The 16,755-nt window shown below is 47.1% G+C and overlaps 1 protein-coding gene across 3 annotated transcripts; it reads right to left on the reverse strand.

The window, feature by feature from the left end:
• Positions 1-89: 89 nt before the first annotated feature.
• MORN3 (MORN repeat containing 3) lies at positions 90-16,742 on the reverse strand. Of its 3 annotated transcripts, none has more exons than XM_010398349.3 (7): positions 16,627-16,742; positions 15,376-15,478; positions 7,166-7,321; positions 6,312-6,469; positions 4,726-4,885; positions 1,984-2,168; positions 90-173 (listed from the first exon to the last, which is right to left on the reverse strand). In XM_010398349.3, the coding sequence occupies exons 3-7, from the start codon at positions 7,308-7,310 to the stop codon at positions 105-107; spliced, it is 717 nt and encodes a 238-aa protein (XP_010396651.2). In that variant the 5' UTR covers positions 7,311-7,321; positions 15,376-15,478; positions 16,627-16,742; the 3' UTR covers positions 90-104. The 3 variants fall into 3 exon arrangements, with proteins under 3 accessions (XP_010396651.2, XP_019140816.2, XP_019140815.2); XM_019285270.2 differs by lacking the exon at positions 90-173 and adding an exon at positions 3,044-3,137 and having other exon boundaries at positions 2,006-2,168; XM_019285271.2 differs by lacking the exons at positions 15,376-15,478; positions 16,627-16,742 and adding an exon at positions 9,543-9,585.
• Positions 16,743-16,755: the final 13 nt, after the last annotated feature.

Raw genomic sequence — 16,755 nt, forward strand, 5'->3', positions numbered from 1 at the left:
GCAGACCACGACACGATAACCACAGTGTGGATTTGAGACTCGGAGGAATAAACAACCAAGGATCGTTTTCTTAAATTTTTTTTTTTTTCTTCAGCATCTGGTTATTAATTATGGCTGTCATCAAACATTGCCTGGGCCTCTGCTAAAACACCAGCTGGATCATGTAGTTCAATCTAAATAAAAAGAATACAAATCAGTTATGCAGTGTAATTGAAGAAGCTTAAGGTTTTATAGATCTTGATTACTTGAGCATTATTGGAGAGTCTCCCACATATCAGGACTTCAGCTCATATTGCAGCCTTTCAATTATTGTTCTGGAAACAACTATACTTACTTTATTTTATTAGTGTGTTGTACATCACTTCATCTCCTTGAAATAGCTCTGTGTGAGTGACTTTAACAAAACACACTCTTGGACAAAAGTGGCTTTGATTTGTAGCCTCTTGGGCCTCACCTCTAGTTTTAGTAAAGGGGGTGCTGGTGACAAAAGGCTTATGAAAACCTCAATTCAGTTTTTCTCCTTTTATCTATTAACTTCATATTCTGAGATCAACACATCTCTACCCTTTGAAAGCACTATAACAGCAGTGAAAGTTGGTGCTTTGTTTTTGCTTATAGAGCCGAAGAGAATTGGATCATCACTTGGTCTTCAGGGAGTTAAATAAACAGCCAGACTTGCACATCCTGCCTTAATGTACCAGCAGTTCATCCCAGGCTGTTGGGTTGTTGAGGCTCTTCTCGGTGACGTTTGACAAACCACATAAAGTAAATATTTTTAGCTACAGAAGTGCTGCTCCTTTCACTCTTTTTGCAAAATAGAGATTGTTTTTCCCTGGTGGGTATTTGGGATTTATTATTCTGCACTGCTGTGGGTGTGCCTGGTTCTTACAGGATTAACTGGCTTGTCAAAACTGTGCTCAAAGGGCCCTTGGTTATTGAAACCGGATTGTAAAAACAGGGGCAACAAAGATATAACAGCTGTGAGCTTCGGAAGTGGTGCGTGGTGTCATTTGGAACAGCCCTGGCCCTGGGCCAGAGGAAGGTGGGTGGCTTTACCTGCCCAGGGGCCGTGCTATTCCCTGTGTTACTGGAGCAGAGTAGTGTGCTGTGGTTATCCAGGGTGGCTCTGCTTGGCTCTAAGTGAAGGGGAGCTTCCCCACCCCATCGTGCACTGACCAGCCCTTGGAAACTGATGCCTTTGTGTTTCACATCTGCAGTTTGCAGACCACGGAGGTTCAAGCTGGGACTCTTACGGACAGATGTCACTTGGAGCCACAACTGTTCACTGCTGATTCCCATTTCCTGTCTTCATCCAAGGGCATGGAGTTGGGGACGGGCTCTCCTGTCCTCCAGGTCGTGCACCAAAGTGACACGCAAGGACCCCGTGGCTGCCAGGCTGGTGGCCCAGTGTGTCTTTGTCTCACCAAGTCTGTGGGATGGGGATAGGGCCTGGCTCTTCCTCTGCAGTGTGTGTCAGTCAAGGGAAAAGAGGAGCAGGGGATGTGAGCTCTAGGACACCATCTACCCACCTTGGGCCCAGGTGGGAAGCTGCACATGCCCCTCTGCCCTTGGGGCTGCTGGACACCGTGTGCCCTGACAGGGAGGAAAGAGCTGCTGTTCACCCTGAGCTGCTCGGGTTGCTGCAGGGTCTGCTCAGCCTCAGCACCTGGGCTTGGTGAAATCATTTGGTCTTGACGCAAATCCCACTATTGTCTCTGCCTGTATTGTCCCCGTTTCCTTTGTGCTGCATCAGGTCTCTGAGCGGTTCTGGTGCATGAGAACTGCATTTTTTCAGATGTAGGCAATTGGGAGGCTCCAGCAGAGGCTGCATGAGCTGTTAGTCCCTAGGGGCCATTTAGGACACTGCTGGCCAAAAGACTGAGCACACACCCCGTGGGGGAAATCTCTTGGGGAGTGAAATGCTACCTGGAGAGCTGACCCGAGCACTGATGAATGCAAACACCAAAATTTCCAAGCAATTACCTCTGGGAGTGGATACTGAGTAGGGGCTGGAGCGTTGTCTCTGCCAAAGTCAACCAGAACTCCACACTTCGGTATATCTGCTACCCAGATGCCTTCTAACTGCTGTCCCTTATCCAGGTAAAAGTATTTCCCTGGGCCATGCTTCTTGCCATCTTTCCAACCTCCTTCGTACCGATTTCCATTTGCTGCAATTAAATACATGAACAGACCTTGAAATTTGCACCATTTGGTTAAGGGGTTACAAATGAAATCAACAGAGCAAACCAGCAGAGATCATGTGTTTGGCTCCTCTTAGTAATTTCAAGGTGGCTGTGGCACTGTGTGTCATTTTGATTTTGCAGTGCTCCATTTGCTGTGCCACAGAGGGAGAAAATGCTGTAGAAGGAGCCCACACTTGCCCACTTGGAACCAGGACAGTGCTCACCTGCTTTGTTCTTCTCACAGTGATACTCATTCTTTGCTGACACAAGGAGCAAGTGTGCTCAGGGTAAGGGACTGGTCCCTGAGTCACTCTTCACAACAAGAAAAATTACAGGACACGAGTTTCAGATTTGTTACTGCAACAAATCACACAGGATCTCTGGCTTGAAGAAATTTGCTTGTCTGGGCAAGGAACAGAGCACTGATTGCTGTCCAGTCAAAATAATCTTGATTTCAAAGAATACTTTTAGTTAAGTTTTTCCTCAATGAATTACGGGGTGAGAATTGCTGTGAGAGTCTGAACGGTTCAGGCAGTCAGTTACAGACTGTTTTTCCAGCTGTACTGCTTGTCTTGGCATTTTTCTGCAAGTTGAGAGAGGCTTTTTTTGGGCTCTGTGCTGCTCTCCAGGAATCCACCCATCCATCACTAACAGGGAAAGTAGAGCTGCAAGGGGAAGAGAGCAGCCTCATTCATGGATGCTGGTTGAGAAGGGGCATCATACCCATGGTGACGCTGGAGCTGGGATACATCCAGACCACCCTGCTGTCACTAAGAGAGTCCTCTGCTCACCCCTTTTCCTACATACAGTGTTTCTAAGCCCAAACCCATGGGGATTTCTGACCATGTTAGTGGAAATACCTTTGAGTCTCAGCTGAACTCTGCCATTCTTCATCACAAGAAGTGGCTGAAATATCAGGGCACACCACATGGTGCTGCAGAGATAGCCAGGATGCTGTAAGGGAAGAGGGAAAAACCAAAAATGCTTCTGGAGAATGTAGCTGCTGGGCTGCTCAGGCAGGGTCTGGTTTACAGGCTGGAGCTATGGTGATGGTTATCTGCAACCTTGATTTGGTTTTGTGCTTATCTGCAGCACCAACGTGCCCTGCCCACAGGGGTGGGAGCAGCTTGGCTTTTGCACTCCAGCCACCAACAAGTGAGAAACCACCAAAATCACAGCCCTGGCTGAAAGGAGGGGGCAGCGAACGCCCTGACTGCACTGTGGTGCCCAGCTGCTCCCATCTGCTCTCCTCCCAGAGCACCCGAGGCTGTGTTGCTCACAACCATGATCCCTGTGGATGCGAAGTGCTCTGGTACAAAGCTGTTGGGGAATGGATGTAGCAGAGGCGGCAGATCAGCACGGTGCTCTCAGCCAATCTCACCCTCACCGGGCACGCTGCCACTACAAGCAATTTAATCTTGAGCTGCAGCTCATCGTGACCTCCACTGAAGAACTCCTTTTCTTTCACATGGCAAAGCTGCTGGCACGTGGGCGCACTTCCAGCAGCTGAGCTGAATGCATTAAGCTCGTGGGTATGAAATAATTGCTCCGGCTAATTTTAACCAAAAGGAATCCAGCTAACAATCAGTCAGAGGCTACGCTGGAGGCAACTGGGCTCTGAAATGGTTCATCAGCCACAGCTCAGCCTGCAGGGGCTGTTAGTTTATAACTAACAGGGCCTTTGATGGGAGCACAGCAGATCAGTGGAAGATTCCCTCTGGAAGCGGGTGCTGATTTCATCCGGATGAGCCATTGGTCCAAAGCGAGAGAGCACAGTCATGCATGTGCTGTGCAGTGAAGGTCATGCTCATTCCTCCCAGCTGCTTTGCTTAGCTAATTACTCGCCTTGAGATCACTTCCAAGCAAAAAAATAGAATAGATGAATAATAATATGGAGATAATATTTCTTCAGATGTTCTTGGAATGCCGTGCCTGGTATTACAGAGATTTTTGGGATTCTTGGCTTTGGGAAAAAATGTGTTAAAGTCCAAGGGGAAAAAATTTAAATTTCTGTATTTATGCTGAGATTGGCCCTAACATTTCCAATCCATGATGTGCTTGGTGTTATTTATGGAAAAGGATTGTGTACTAATGAAACCCCTGTGTTCACTCAACATGAGCCACTGTCGGAAGCAGACAGAGGGGATGGAGTGAACACAAAAAGAAAACTGTTGTTGTTTTTTTTTTCCTGTGCTGGAAACTGGACTCTTCTTTGGTATGCAGAGCTAGAAGGCCTGTCTGGCAAAGTGCCTGGCTTGAAAAGAGAGATTTGCTCTTCTCTGACCCAACAGTATATTATCTCTAACCCGAACCATCCCAGTCATTTAAATGTAAATCACAGCAAAAGTAGGCTTTCGTGCGTGTGGGCTTATGGGCCCTTGCTCAGCCTGTGCTGCCCCCAGCTCCAGACCAGGAGGGGAGGGATGACACGGACCGGCTGCAGCCCTGCTGCAAGGCTGCAGTGTAGCACTCAGAAATCTGGATGGCAGAGACACCCGGAGGGCAGCTTGGAAGGGGCAGGGTGAGGATGGTCAGTACTTACGGAGCCGCAGCACGCCCTGCCCATTGGGCTGATCCACCAGCCACTGTCCCTCGTAGACGGAACCGTCCTTGTACTGCATCTTTCCCCAGCCACTCCGCAAACCGTTGCTCCACTCGCCCTCGTAGCACTCCCCGTTGGGGTAAAAGAACACCCCCCGGCCCTGGGCAGCAGCACAGAGATGGCTGGTTAGGAGCTGCTCTATTGAAAGGGGTCAGTGTTCCACTTTGGGACATCACTTTGATAGAAGACTCCTTTGTTTATTACTCTTACACATGGCTGCTGGCAGCCCAGCTCTGTGGCTGTTCTCGTGCTGAAGGAAATGAGATGTGGTAGTATAGGATTTTTTTTTTGGCAAACAGTTTTATTCCCTTGACAAAACCCTGGGTTTATATCTCAGTGTGTTATTATTGGCATGATTGCTGCTAATATTTAGCTAAAAGCGGGTTTTAGAAGTATATAAACCTGCCTGGGGATAGGCAGCATTAAAGGATGTATCTCTCAACATGGGGATTTCATGTCTTTCAACCCTGATGACGTTTCCAGCTCAGCGTGTCCCAGGCTGGGCAACTCCAGCCCTTGTTTGTCTTAGGTGTATGTTTGCCATCAAGTGAAGTCCAGAAGTACCCCCTATGCCAGAGAGTGATACCAATAAGAAATATTTCCATATTACTAACACATTTTCCCATTGGAATAAAGTGTTCTTTTTTCTCTGAACAAATAATAAAACCAGTTCTGGAAACAACTGATTTTTCTGAGTGTTGATTTTATTAAACTGCATGGATGTAAGGGAGAAACTTTTTTAGAAGAAAACCTAACCATAGTGATATTTGGATGTCATTATACATCTTTCACCAAAGCTCAATTATCCAAAATATGACCTTAAAGAACAGGAAGGGAAGCTCCCTCCAAGAGACAGGAGCCATGGAGCCACACGCCCATTAGAAGCGTTGGTGGAGATGAGTTTAATTTAAAAGCAGACACGAAGACAAACACAAGGTTTCCACTGGCAGATCCAAAAACGTTCCTACAGGGATTTTGCACATTACATTGCAGTCACTTCTACCAGATTACTTTCTCATTATGTTCCTTTTAGGAAAAAAACAGTGATTTATGTGACAGGCTTAATTTCCAAAATAACTCAAGTTAGTTGCCTATTATGCTGTAAAACTCCCAGAAGAAAGTACATTTTCTGGCAGTGCCTATAATACAGGTTCCTCTGACTTGTTCAAGGATAAGAGGAATGAAAGGGATGGGTGAGGAGGATTAAGAGATGGGATGGGAAACCTCCCATCCTGCCTAGCCAAGCTGCAAGTGAGTCTGAGCAGTAACCACTGCTCTGCAGCAGCTGGTGGCGAACTTGGGGCTATAGCCTGGTAACCAGCAGATGGGTGGGGATGACTCCCTCTCCAGGAAGGAGATGGCACTCCCATAAAAATCTTGGATTTTTAGTCTTGACCATTCAATTCAGCCTCAGTATTGGGAAAAATAGTATTTTAAGTAATCTTTTTGCACATGTGCACCCAGCTCTTCCCTGTGTTTTGGGTCCCGCTGCCTCACTGTTGGCACATGCAGAAAATCTCACTTACACCTCTTCGGTCATTTTCCCACCAGCCTGTGTACACCCTCTTGTATTCCTTGGTTACTGGGTCAGGAATGCTGTATGAGCCATAACCATCCCGCTTCCCAAACTTCCAGTCACCGCTGTAAATAGCTCCTGTGTTTTTCCATAGCTGGGTGCCTTTACCTGGTTAACAAACGAGAGGAGTGACAGGGAGACCATCATGGTTAGGAGAAGGGTGTACAGGGCTGCCCTTCCTGCTCCATCGCAGGCAGGGTAGCACTCCCTGCACCAAGACAGGCTTATGTCTGGGATTCAGTTTAGCTTCCCAAGTTGGAACTATTGTTAATCTTGATCAGGGGCTTCCTGTGTGGCCTCTGCTGAATGCACTGAAATCTTTCCAAACCTCAGTTTACTGCTTGTAAACAAGCCTGTCCTGCTCTGGCTGCTCCAGGCTTGGACAGGGTCTCCTTCCCCTGCTCTGTCTCCTGCAGCCCCTGCCACATCTTGGGAATAAATTAAGATTCCTGGAGCCAAGTCAGGAGCTGAGAGAGCTCCAGGGACTGTGCAGCCAGGACACATCCCAGTGCATGGAGCTGACTGCAGCTTGCTGTATTTGGAAAGGATTTTTAAACATCTGTAATAGAGATATTTTGGGTAATTGCCCCTGAGTGCATGCAAAAGCTCTTCAAGTTACATATTAGAAATGTTTCTGCATTTTTGCATTACATTTATCAAATATATATAAATGTGTGTGTGTGTAATATAGTCATACATGAATGAATGCTCTTCCAGGAGCATATAGAACCACTGACTGCTCCCTGCCCCTAGGAACCTTTGTAAGGACATCTAAGGTGCTACTTTTTCTCAAAATTATCTTACCATGTTTCAAGTTGTCCAACCATTCTCCAGTATACTGATCCCCATTTACAGCATAGATTGTGTGTCTTAATCCACATTTCTGGGCTTTCCTGTCCCATTCATAAAAGAGAGGGTCTCTAATCCTGGGGTACTTTATAACGGGCATATTGTTGGTATCTGGAGAAGAAAACAAATTATTATCAGCAATAAATTAGAAATTACTCAGGCAGGTACAGGCAGAACAGTATTTGTGAGCCATGCTTTAAGATGCACCCGAGTCAGTAACTGATGCCTGGCTTTGGAGGGGTGAAACAAGAGATACAACAAACAGGAGGCAACTAAAGATACTGAAGTACAAACCAGCACTACGTGAAAATGGGCTCATAGCATAGCCTGGCCTGTTAGGAAATGTTAAATAAATCTCAGCAGGTCAGGTTTGTGGTGGGCGTTGATCTCTGCACCTGCTCGAGATCTTGGGGAGTGCAGGGAAAGGCATCTATTCCATACAACTGATGGAACGGGTCAGGGAGTAGTCCAGTGTCCCTGAGGCCCACCCAGAGCTGGGACACTTCATACCCTCAGCAGTAATGCAGCTCAGGCTCCTTTACTGCTAAAAATATCAGTCCTCCAGGTGCCTTATTAAAAGGGGTTGAAACCACAACGTTTCCATCTCCCAGGAAGCTGTGGACTCGCCCACGGCAGGCCAAGTGCTCACCAGCCCATCAAGCTGCCAAGGAGTGACTTCTGAGGTGACGTGGGTTTAAAGCAGGAACAGCAGGCAGGGGATGACAGGCACAGTGGGGGTGTTTCAGGTGTTGGAGGCCTGGAGGGAAAGGGTCAGTGCGGGGGAAGAGGAGGGAAAAGGAGATGTTTTGCCTCATAAATACAGAGAACAATGGTGGAGTGCAGCATGGAGGTGATTTCTGAGCACTGCCAATGGAACCACTGTTCAGCACAGTGGGAATTGGGCACAGACTCGGAGGTGAGAGCGGTCTCCTATAAACCATAAACAAAAGCCAAAAGGTGGCTGTAGAAACAAAAGCAAGTTTCTATGAATGCCGTTAACATCCAGAGCTCGGCTGGAGCCCGGCGGGGTGGGATGCTCTCCGATTTTGTCTCCTGGGCTCCCCCTTCTGTCCTGATCCTCTGGACTGAGCCGTATGGAGTGATTTTGCTGCGTCTTTCCCTTCTCGGCAGAGCGAAGCTCTGGTTCCTGCTGTGCTGCGGGTGCCGGGAAGCCCGGCAGGGGAGAAAACATGGACCGTGGGAGGAGAGGGGAAAAGAAAGGTGCTTTAGGTCCTTTCTAGGAAATAAAAGCTAGAAATACTAAGAAAATACTGTTAAGGGTTCATCCTCAGTTCTCCATTTTCCAACTGTGGGCAATGGTCATTCAACAGCTATTTGGGAGGACAACATTGCTAAATAAAAGTAGTTATGTGTCCAGAATGAGTCTTGAACACCGAGGACAGGATGCATCCCTCGGTATGATGGAGTCACAGCCCCTCATAGAGGATGTTTTTCCAGCAATGCAAATACAGGATACACTAAAACTGCTGAGTTCCTCCCTCACTTTTGGGTGCTGCAGCGCCTGGAGAATGGGGGGCCTTGCCAATATTTGCCAAGGGCTGGGGTTTTTCAGGACACCGTGCCACACATTGCTGGCTTGTGTCTGCCCTGCCTTTGCTGGGGAAGCTGAAGAGCCGAGCTACAGCAACCTGTACCCACCCTGACACCGGCCATGACCTCTGAGCAGCTCATGCCTGTGACAAGAAGTCTCTTCACTACCCCTGCCAGATGGGAGCATCGCTTTCCCACCATCACATCCCACCACTTCTTTAACTCAAAGCTTAGGATTTACAAACCCCAGGGAGGATTCCCAGCTGCGGGGGCAGCCCCATCTGCTCGCGGTGTCCTGCGAGGCACAGCCCGCGCAGAGTACCCGGGGTAAGGCGGGCCAGCGGGAGCCGCCTTTACTTGCTGAATTCCCTTCTAAATTTACGTCAGCGATGACAGGTTTGCGTAAGTGATAACGCAGTCGGTATTCGCCTCCCTGGATGTTTTTAGCCGCCTACTACCAGGGCGCGGGGAGGCTGGCAGCGAGAGGCAGGCGGTGCAGAGTCGTTCCGGCTGCAGCTCTCGGTGCCGAGGGCGAGAGGCTGCAGCTCCCGTGCGTCTCTGCCGCGGCGCTGGGGGATGAGGCTCGTACAGACCTCCGCGTCCTCCTCCAGACGCTGCTCTGCGACTTTTGTCAGGTCTCTGGTAAAATGCTTAGTTTGCACGGCCCTACAGGAAGCCCATTTTTTCCTCTGGCTCTTTGCGGAACTTCAGAGCAATGCAATGTAGCTACTTTTTTTCATCTTACATCTTAACTGAATGAAGAGCAAGGAGGGAAACACACCTGGGTGCAGAGAAGCGGCTGCTGACTGTCCCTGGAAGCATCGCGCCTGGCACCACACCCCTGTGCACCTGCCTGACTGTCCCCCGGCCCCGAGGTGCCCCAGCTGAGCTCAACCCTTGCAGTGACGCAGCACCACGGCACTGCTCCGCACCGGGGTCCCTTTGCCAGCATCCACCGGCGCAGCAGAGTCACCCCCATCCCCTCCTCGCCCCCAGGGTACTGTCTGCGAGGGGAATGCTCAGGGCGCCTGTTGCTGCTCCTCCCCGGCGTGAGCCGGGAAGGAGGGCAGCGGTGCGAAGCGGCCGACAGGGAAAGACCACGAGCTCGGTTTGCAAAGCACCCTGGAGTGTGGCCGCCGCCTCTCCTGCCTCCGCCTGAGGCCGAGGATCAAACCGCGACACCGACTGTCATGGTGGCGGCTGGGGGCTGCCCGCGGCGGCGCGGGGTCGCCATAGCGACGTGCCAAACTCAGCGCTAAGGGCCACGGGGAGCGGCCCGGGGCGGAGAGGGATGTGCTGGGACACGGCATCACACTCTGGTCCCCCACGCTGAGCACGGGGGATGGAGCCGGAGCCACCGGGCACACACAGCGCTGTGCAGCTACGTGCCCTGAGCTCGGGATTTTCCAGCAGAATATAAAGTGCTAATAAGCAACGAGTGTTTCCCCTCTGGTTGGTTTTTCATACACCCAGCAGCAGAACGCTGGAAATGAAAGCACTGATTACAGCACCTATGAGTAACAAATAAATCAGCCTTGCAAATGTCAGGAGAAACAGGAGAAAGCCGCTGAAAATGCACATCAGTAATCTTAAAGGAGAAATCTGAATAAACCTGACACTAATTCCCTCATCCATTACATTTCTTCCACAGCCGTGGTGAGCAGGGATTGCCACTCTGGCCTTGTGGGTGTCTGTAATCATCTTCCCTAATGGGTAATTGACTGTGCACATTTCTAGTATCAAACCAAAGCTCTTGTATGACTCCCATGAGCCAAATGCATTTGATTCTAATCCTTTCACCGTAATTTTTGTGCACAGCTCTGCAAGCTGTATGGTAAAAATGCTGAGGTAGGTGGGAAATCTTGCGATGAAAACAAGCAGCTGCTTCTGTAAAGATGAGATACAGCTCAGTCTTCCCTGACAGGTGCTCCTTTGCCATCTTCGATATCTGTGGCATTGAATGTGGCTTCAATGTTGTGTCCATGCTCAGATAGGACAGAGAATGGATTTATTCCAAGTGTGAGTGTGACTAAAGGCAAATATTCCATTTCCCATTACACGTGTGAGGGCCATGGAGCCAAAGGAGACAATGCCACTGCCTGAGAAATCCAGTGAAGGAAAATGAAGTGGAGGGAAGAAAGAGGTGCTCCACAGACAACATGTGAGCTGGTGTGGAAATGGTGGAGGGAAATCTGTACCAAGGGAAAATACACACATGGAATTTCTTGTGTTAGTTTAGATGAACTACGAAGATGGCAGCTGCTAGCAAGCATTTCCAGGGATGTAGGAGAGGTAGAACTTAAAGACTTCTTTAAGCAGGAAAAAAAACGGAGAGAAAACCATGGAAGCTGACCAAGTTAAGAAACACTTACACTAGAGAAAATGTCTCCTGTTATTAAAAACGAGATGAAGATATTCAGGAAGGATTTATTCACAGTCAGTCACATTAATGTGCTCTGGTTTGGGGCAGAGCCTAAGAATTACTGAAGACAATCATTCCTGTGTTTTACCATGGCCAGTTGTAAGGGCTGGAGTGAGGACAGAGCTTTGGGGAAGAAATAAAGAAACCCATGAGGGAGAAGAAAAAATGCCTATTGCAGCCCAAAATCTACAGCCTGAAATTACAACCAGAAATAGCCATCTCTGGAAAAGTGTTAACTATTTTTTAACTTCGGCCTCTATATTGCACTGCACTTAACTGAGAGATTGGCAATTAAAATAATTAGCTAATTCAGACCATTTCACTTGTTTATTTTTAAAGAGCACAGGCTGCCTGAAGTTTTTGAACTGTTAGTCCAAACTATGCCATACCTAACCACAGCTTCTGCTGACCAGTATTTACAGACATATTTGAAAATCAATATACATTTGAAAACAATAAAAACTTTAAAAGACTTAAAATATTTTAGCAACAAATTAAAATTCACAAATTGAGATCAAAAACTCCCTCTGCAAAAACCTCTGTATCTGGATATGATGGAGAGTGCTGCCTCCAGTTCTGAGTCACTTATTTTAAATTCTTCTGCTCCTGGTCTCTGTGTGGTTTTTATTTTACTTACATGGTCCCAGAATGGGTTATCAGCACCCTCACAGACCCTCCTGCCCCCTCCATGGGGGCTTCACAGAGACATTTATCTAGGAAGGGGCAGTGTGTGGTTCCCATCTACAGTTTTCTTAGTCCAGGTATAAACACTTGAATCATACTTAATTATTTTGTCACTTGATAATATCATTCTGTACCTTTTTGTATTACAAGGGTACAGAGTGGGAAAATGTAAGCATGTTCTTCTTACAAAAAAAGACAAAATTATACCAGCTTGAAGAGAAGGTGGTGATATTTGAAGTTTAATCAAAAAGTTCTTTTGACTCACTCAACTGAAATTTTACTTAGAAAATGTTATTCCATTTTGAGAAAAGGAACCCCCTTAGTAAGTAGGAAGTGGGGATAATTTTTGCAAAGGGTGTCAGATATATCTAGAATATATAATTCAGTCAAAGAGTGAGATATAAACCCAAAGTGACCCTGAAATGTCCTAACCAAACTCTCTTCCTCTCCCAAGAGCAGTTGTTTCCAGGCACAACATTGAGGCCACTATGAAAAGTAGGGTCAAAAAGTCAAGTTATGATGTGCTAGCAGGAGAATTTGGGTTTTCCTTGACACAATTCCCCTCGTTCCAGCCTTGCCAGCCAAGATTTGGCCCCAAATACCTTTCCTGGCGGTTTGGTTTCTTTTTCTTGTTTCACTGTGACAGGCATTGGCCATTGACATCAAGGAACAGCAAAGCCTCCTTCACCAGGCAGCGACAGGGCTTCAGTTCTGCTGCTGTTTGTACTGTTGCTGCTTTAGTTGTCTGGAAGTTGATTAAACCTTACATTTATTAAGACTGAAAGGAAGCTTTTAAATCTGTCCATGTAAATTATGCTGTAACTCAGCCCCTTATTCTGCCAACACAGTTCATTGAACTCCACTTACTTCCAGGCTGGACACACTGAAGAACAAATCAAGCACTGGGAGTTTGTGCGTGGAAACATGCCCAGAAAAACACCTTTCTGCAGCAAGGTCCTGTGACATATGATGCACTTTCATTTTTTTCACTTTTAAGAGCAGGATTTTTAAAAAAAAATTAAATATAGCCCAAGGCCCTCAGTATTCTACATCTGAAACCAATCATTTTCTCACTGAAAGGAGACAGCTGCTCCAAGCTGAGTTTGCTCTCACTAAGCTTGGGGAATCACCCATGTTAAGTGTCCAAACCAACTGAAAACTGTCAGAATCAATAAATTAAATTTATTCTGGGAAGTTCGTAGAATAAATAGAGAAAAAGCATTTAGGGAAACATATGTTGGAATTCTTTAAAGGTGAAGAGTGTGACAACAACATACTGTGGAAGTGGGATGCTCAGATGCGTGTTTTATTGCTGCTATATTCAAAAGAAAAGCCAGGGAAGAGGTGGGAGGGTCTTGGACTCCAACCAAGCCTGTGTCAGTGAGCTGAAGGAGCTTCCCCACCACTCTGCTCCAAAGAATTGTCATCAGCAGGATTTAGGAGGGATTGAAGTGAAAGGTTTGAGGTGTAAACTTCACCTGGTTGACTCTGGCTTAAGAGGCAGCCTTGTGGGAAAGCATTTAAAATTCTTCCCTCCTTTTTGCTGGGAGCAGCTCTCTCAAGATAAAAACCATGTTTGTTTTACATCAAAACAACCTAAAGCTAAACCCCTTCGTTATCTGGAATGTTCAGGCACTTAGATTGTGATGCAAACTGAAAGGCTGAAGTCCTGGAAGCTGACACCAGATACCCTCTCCCCATGAGTTCCTGCTGCTGCAGATTTACAGCTCATGGTCTCTGCTTAACTACCTGCAACAAGGTAGAGGTTTAAAGGTAAAGTTATGAAGTTAATTACTGAAGTCACCCAAAGCTGAGAATTATTTACTGCAACCGTGGAGTGCTTTGCAAGACTCTTAATATTGTTGGAAGCAGATAAATTTGGCCATACTTGAGCTAACGCCTCACTTGAAGTCCTTAATTTATTCCTTAACTAAGGGATAAATCCAGATGAATACAAGATGAATCAGCAGCATCAATCTCCAGCTGAAACACGTGCCAAGTATTTTATTTACCACATCTTCTTGTCACCTGATGTTAGAATAGGGACTCATCTACATTTATATTTTGTCCTTTCCCGTTTGCTATGCTGGAAAGAATCTGTATTTCTAGAACAGGGGAAAAGCATCAAAGGAAAAAGCCTCAATTATCTTAAGAGGAAAGAATGAATGGAATTTGCATTCAGGAATAGTCTGGAGGTTGAAGGAAAGGAGCTAACATATGCCTGTACATATATATAACTATGTGTACGCAAACAAAATCTAACACCCAGAGAACAAACAGTCACAATTTTGCTGTGATCCTTAACTTGATTTATTAACTCAATTTCTTAGATATATTTTCTGGCAGTGAAAGGTTGGTGAATTGGGGATTAATTAAGCTAAAGACAAACCAGAGATTTCGTGTTTGTAGATTTGCTGTGCAGTGGCCTTAGATGATCTCTGGCAGCAGAAAACAGCCATTAAAAAGCTGCAAGATACCTAGAAAAAGGATCACAAAATACTGAAATTCAGAGGAAAGGCACCATTTCTCATGTGTTGCCACAAGTGAAAGACAGGCAAGGTGTGGGAACCCCAAACATCAGCTGCACAGAGCTCTGCTCCCCATCCAGGGCTGAGGGGATCACTGTTGTCTCAGCTTGCTTTGGTTTTATTCACAAAGATGTGATTGAAATGCTGAGATTATACAAACAGCTACAGCCTCCCAGGAGGTGGAGAGAGTTTACAGGTAATTCTGAAGTATTTCATAATGGTGCAGTGTCAAACAATGCAGGACCAGCTGTAAGGCAGCAGTGCTACACTCACATTGTTTGTGCTTAATTAAATGTTTCTGTAGTTTCTGTTTGAAAGAAAATGCAGATCTCTTGGATGAATATTAATTAGCATGGCTTAGTTAAAAAGTTGAAAGAAATCTTTTGAGGTAAACATTATGCACAGCCACAACATGCATCAGAATTGTTGCCTGTCAAGAGGTGTAGGGGAGAGGTAGGAGAGTTTGGGATAAATGTCTGGTGATTCCTTGGTGTTCTGGGAGAGCTCTGGGGCCGGCAAAGCAGGGCTCTGAGTGGGAAATGCGCAATATTTCCTGCCTTTGTATGAGAAACACCAACCACGGCCCTAATGAAATGTCCTCAGCCTGCAGAATTACAGCCCAGGGCAAATATTCATGACTGATAAGAGTTTCCTTCTGCTCTTTTGAGTCTTACAGATCAGCAGGGAAAGGAATACTTTTAAGGGTTATTGACAATTTATGATGTCTTCTAGAAATACCTTTTCCTGAATGTTAGGACTGACACAGGCAATCCTACAAATATGGAAGTGTTTTTACTTTCTGGATTCTCCCAGGTCTGCAGGGTCAGCACCTCAGCCTCCCCTCAACAGCAAGGGGTAAGATGCAGCAACATCTTAGGGGTGGCTCTGTGATAAACTGATCTGATAGAGAACAGCAAAGGTGGAGGGAATGTTTTCATGTGGGAAGGAAAAGTAACTTTGCTAGCAGAGAGTATTCCAACCTTGTGGAGAACTGGAAAGCTTCGGCACGTATCCAGCGCAGAATTAACGCTCCGATCTGGGATCCTTTTTCTTCCAAAGTCTGTAATCCAAAATCCAGGCCTCCTGTAACATAAAGTCCTGTTACATAGGATTGTGGACAAATGCTAGAATCCAGGAAAAATTTAATACAGACATAACAAATTCCTGTGACATTTCTACTATGTTGATTAGTTTATTATTCTACTTCAGGATTATCAAGACCTGCCGTAACACATATGTTTGATCTCTGGACAATCATGGCCTCACTGGAGAAGCAGCAGGGACAATGCAACATCCCTGGGGTTGGTGATTCTTAAACCAGCAGAAATCCCAAACCACTGCAAGCTCTGAGCAGGTTTCTCTGGAAACTGAATGCAGAAGGTCATTGACTGCATTTCAGGTGTCCACCCACAAATGTAGGAAAAAAACATGCAAAAAGGGCAAACAGTGTGAATATAGACCTAGAGAAGGGACAGCAAGAACACTGAGGAGCGTCTCTACACATTTTTGGTTGTTTATGTCAATTCAAGGAAATGGGATCCTACATACGCTCCTCATGAAAAGGCAGCACTGTATTTGTGGCTTCACTCCTTCCCTCCCCTCCCCCTTGTACCTTTTTTTTCAATTGCTTCCTTCCCCTTCCCTTTGTCTTCCTCTTTGCCTATTTCTACCCGTTCACAAGAAACCCACAGGACATGGTGCCAACATTTACAGCTCTTCACACCCTGCCTGAGAACACTGGGCCCTGCTCACAACTGGCCAGTCCAGCTGCTGAGTGGGTAATTATCGTAAAAATAAAGAGATCAGGAATCCTCTTTGTCATCTTCTCTGATATTAAGGACCTGTGTTCAAGCTCCAGGCAGCTGCAGGGCTGGGCTGCCTCAGCCCAGGTGCGTGGTCATTCAGCCACCGGGTCCCTCTGAGGGGGCTGGCCCTGTGCAGTGGAGGTTTTATCTCCACTCTCAGCCCCATGTGTGATGAACCACCCTTACAGGGCAGGAAGGAGCTTCCAGGTCACACCACGGAGCACTTCAGGTGCTGGCACAACACGAGGGGGCTCAGGAGAGGTGTAGGGCCTCCAGGAGGTGACCGGGGCAGGGCGCGTGACAGCAGCTGAGGGGAGCCCCCATCTGAGGGGAGCCCTGGCCTGAGGAGAGCGCAGGCCTGAGGGGCACCATCACAGGAGGGCATCCCGGGCCTGAGAGGGACCCTCACTTGAGAGGAGCCCACACCTGAGGGGATCCCGCAGCTGAAGGGAGCCTTGAGCGGAGAGGAATCTCCGACCTGAGGAACGCGCGGCCCGAGGGGAGCACAGACCGGAGCGCTCCCTCACCTGACGAGTCCCTCCCCTGAGGGGGGCG

The sequence above is a fragment of the Corvus cornix genome, chromosome 15, assembly GCF_000738735.6.
Source record: "Corvus cornix cornix isolate S_Up_H32 chromosome 15, ASM73873v5, whole genome shotgun sequence".
Taxonomy (NCBI): domain Eukaryota; kingdom Metazoa; phylum Chordata; class Aves; order Passeriformes; family Corvidae; genus Corvus; species Corvus cornix.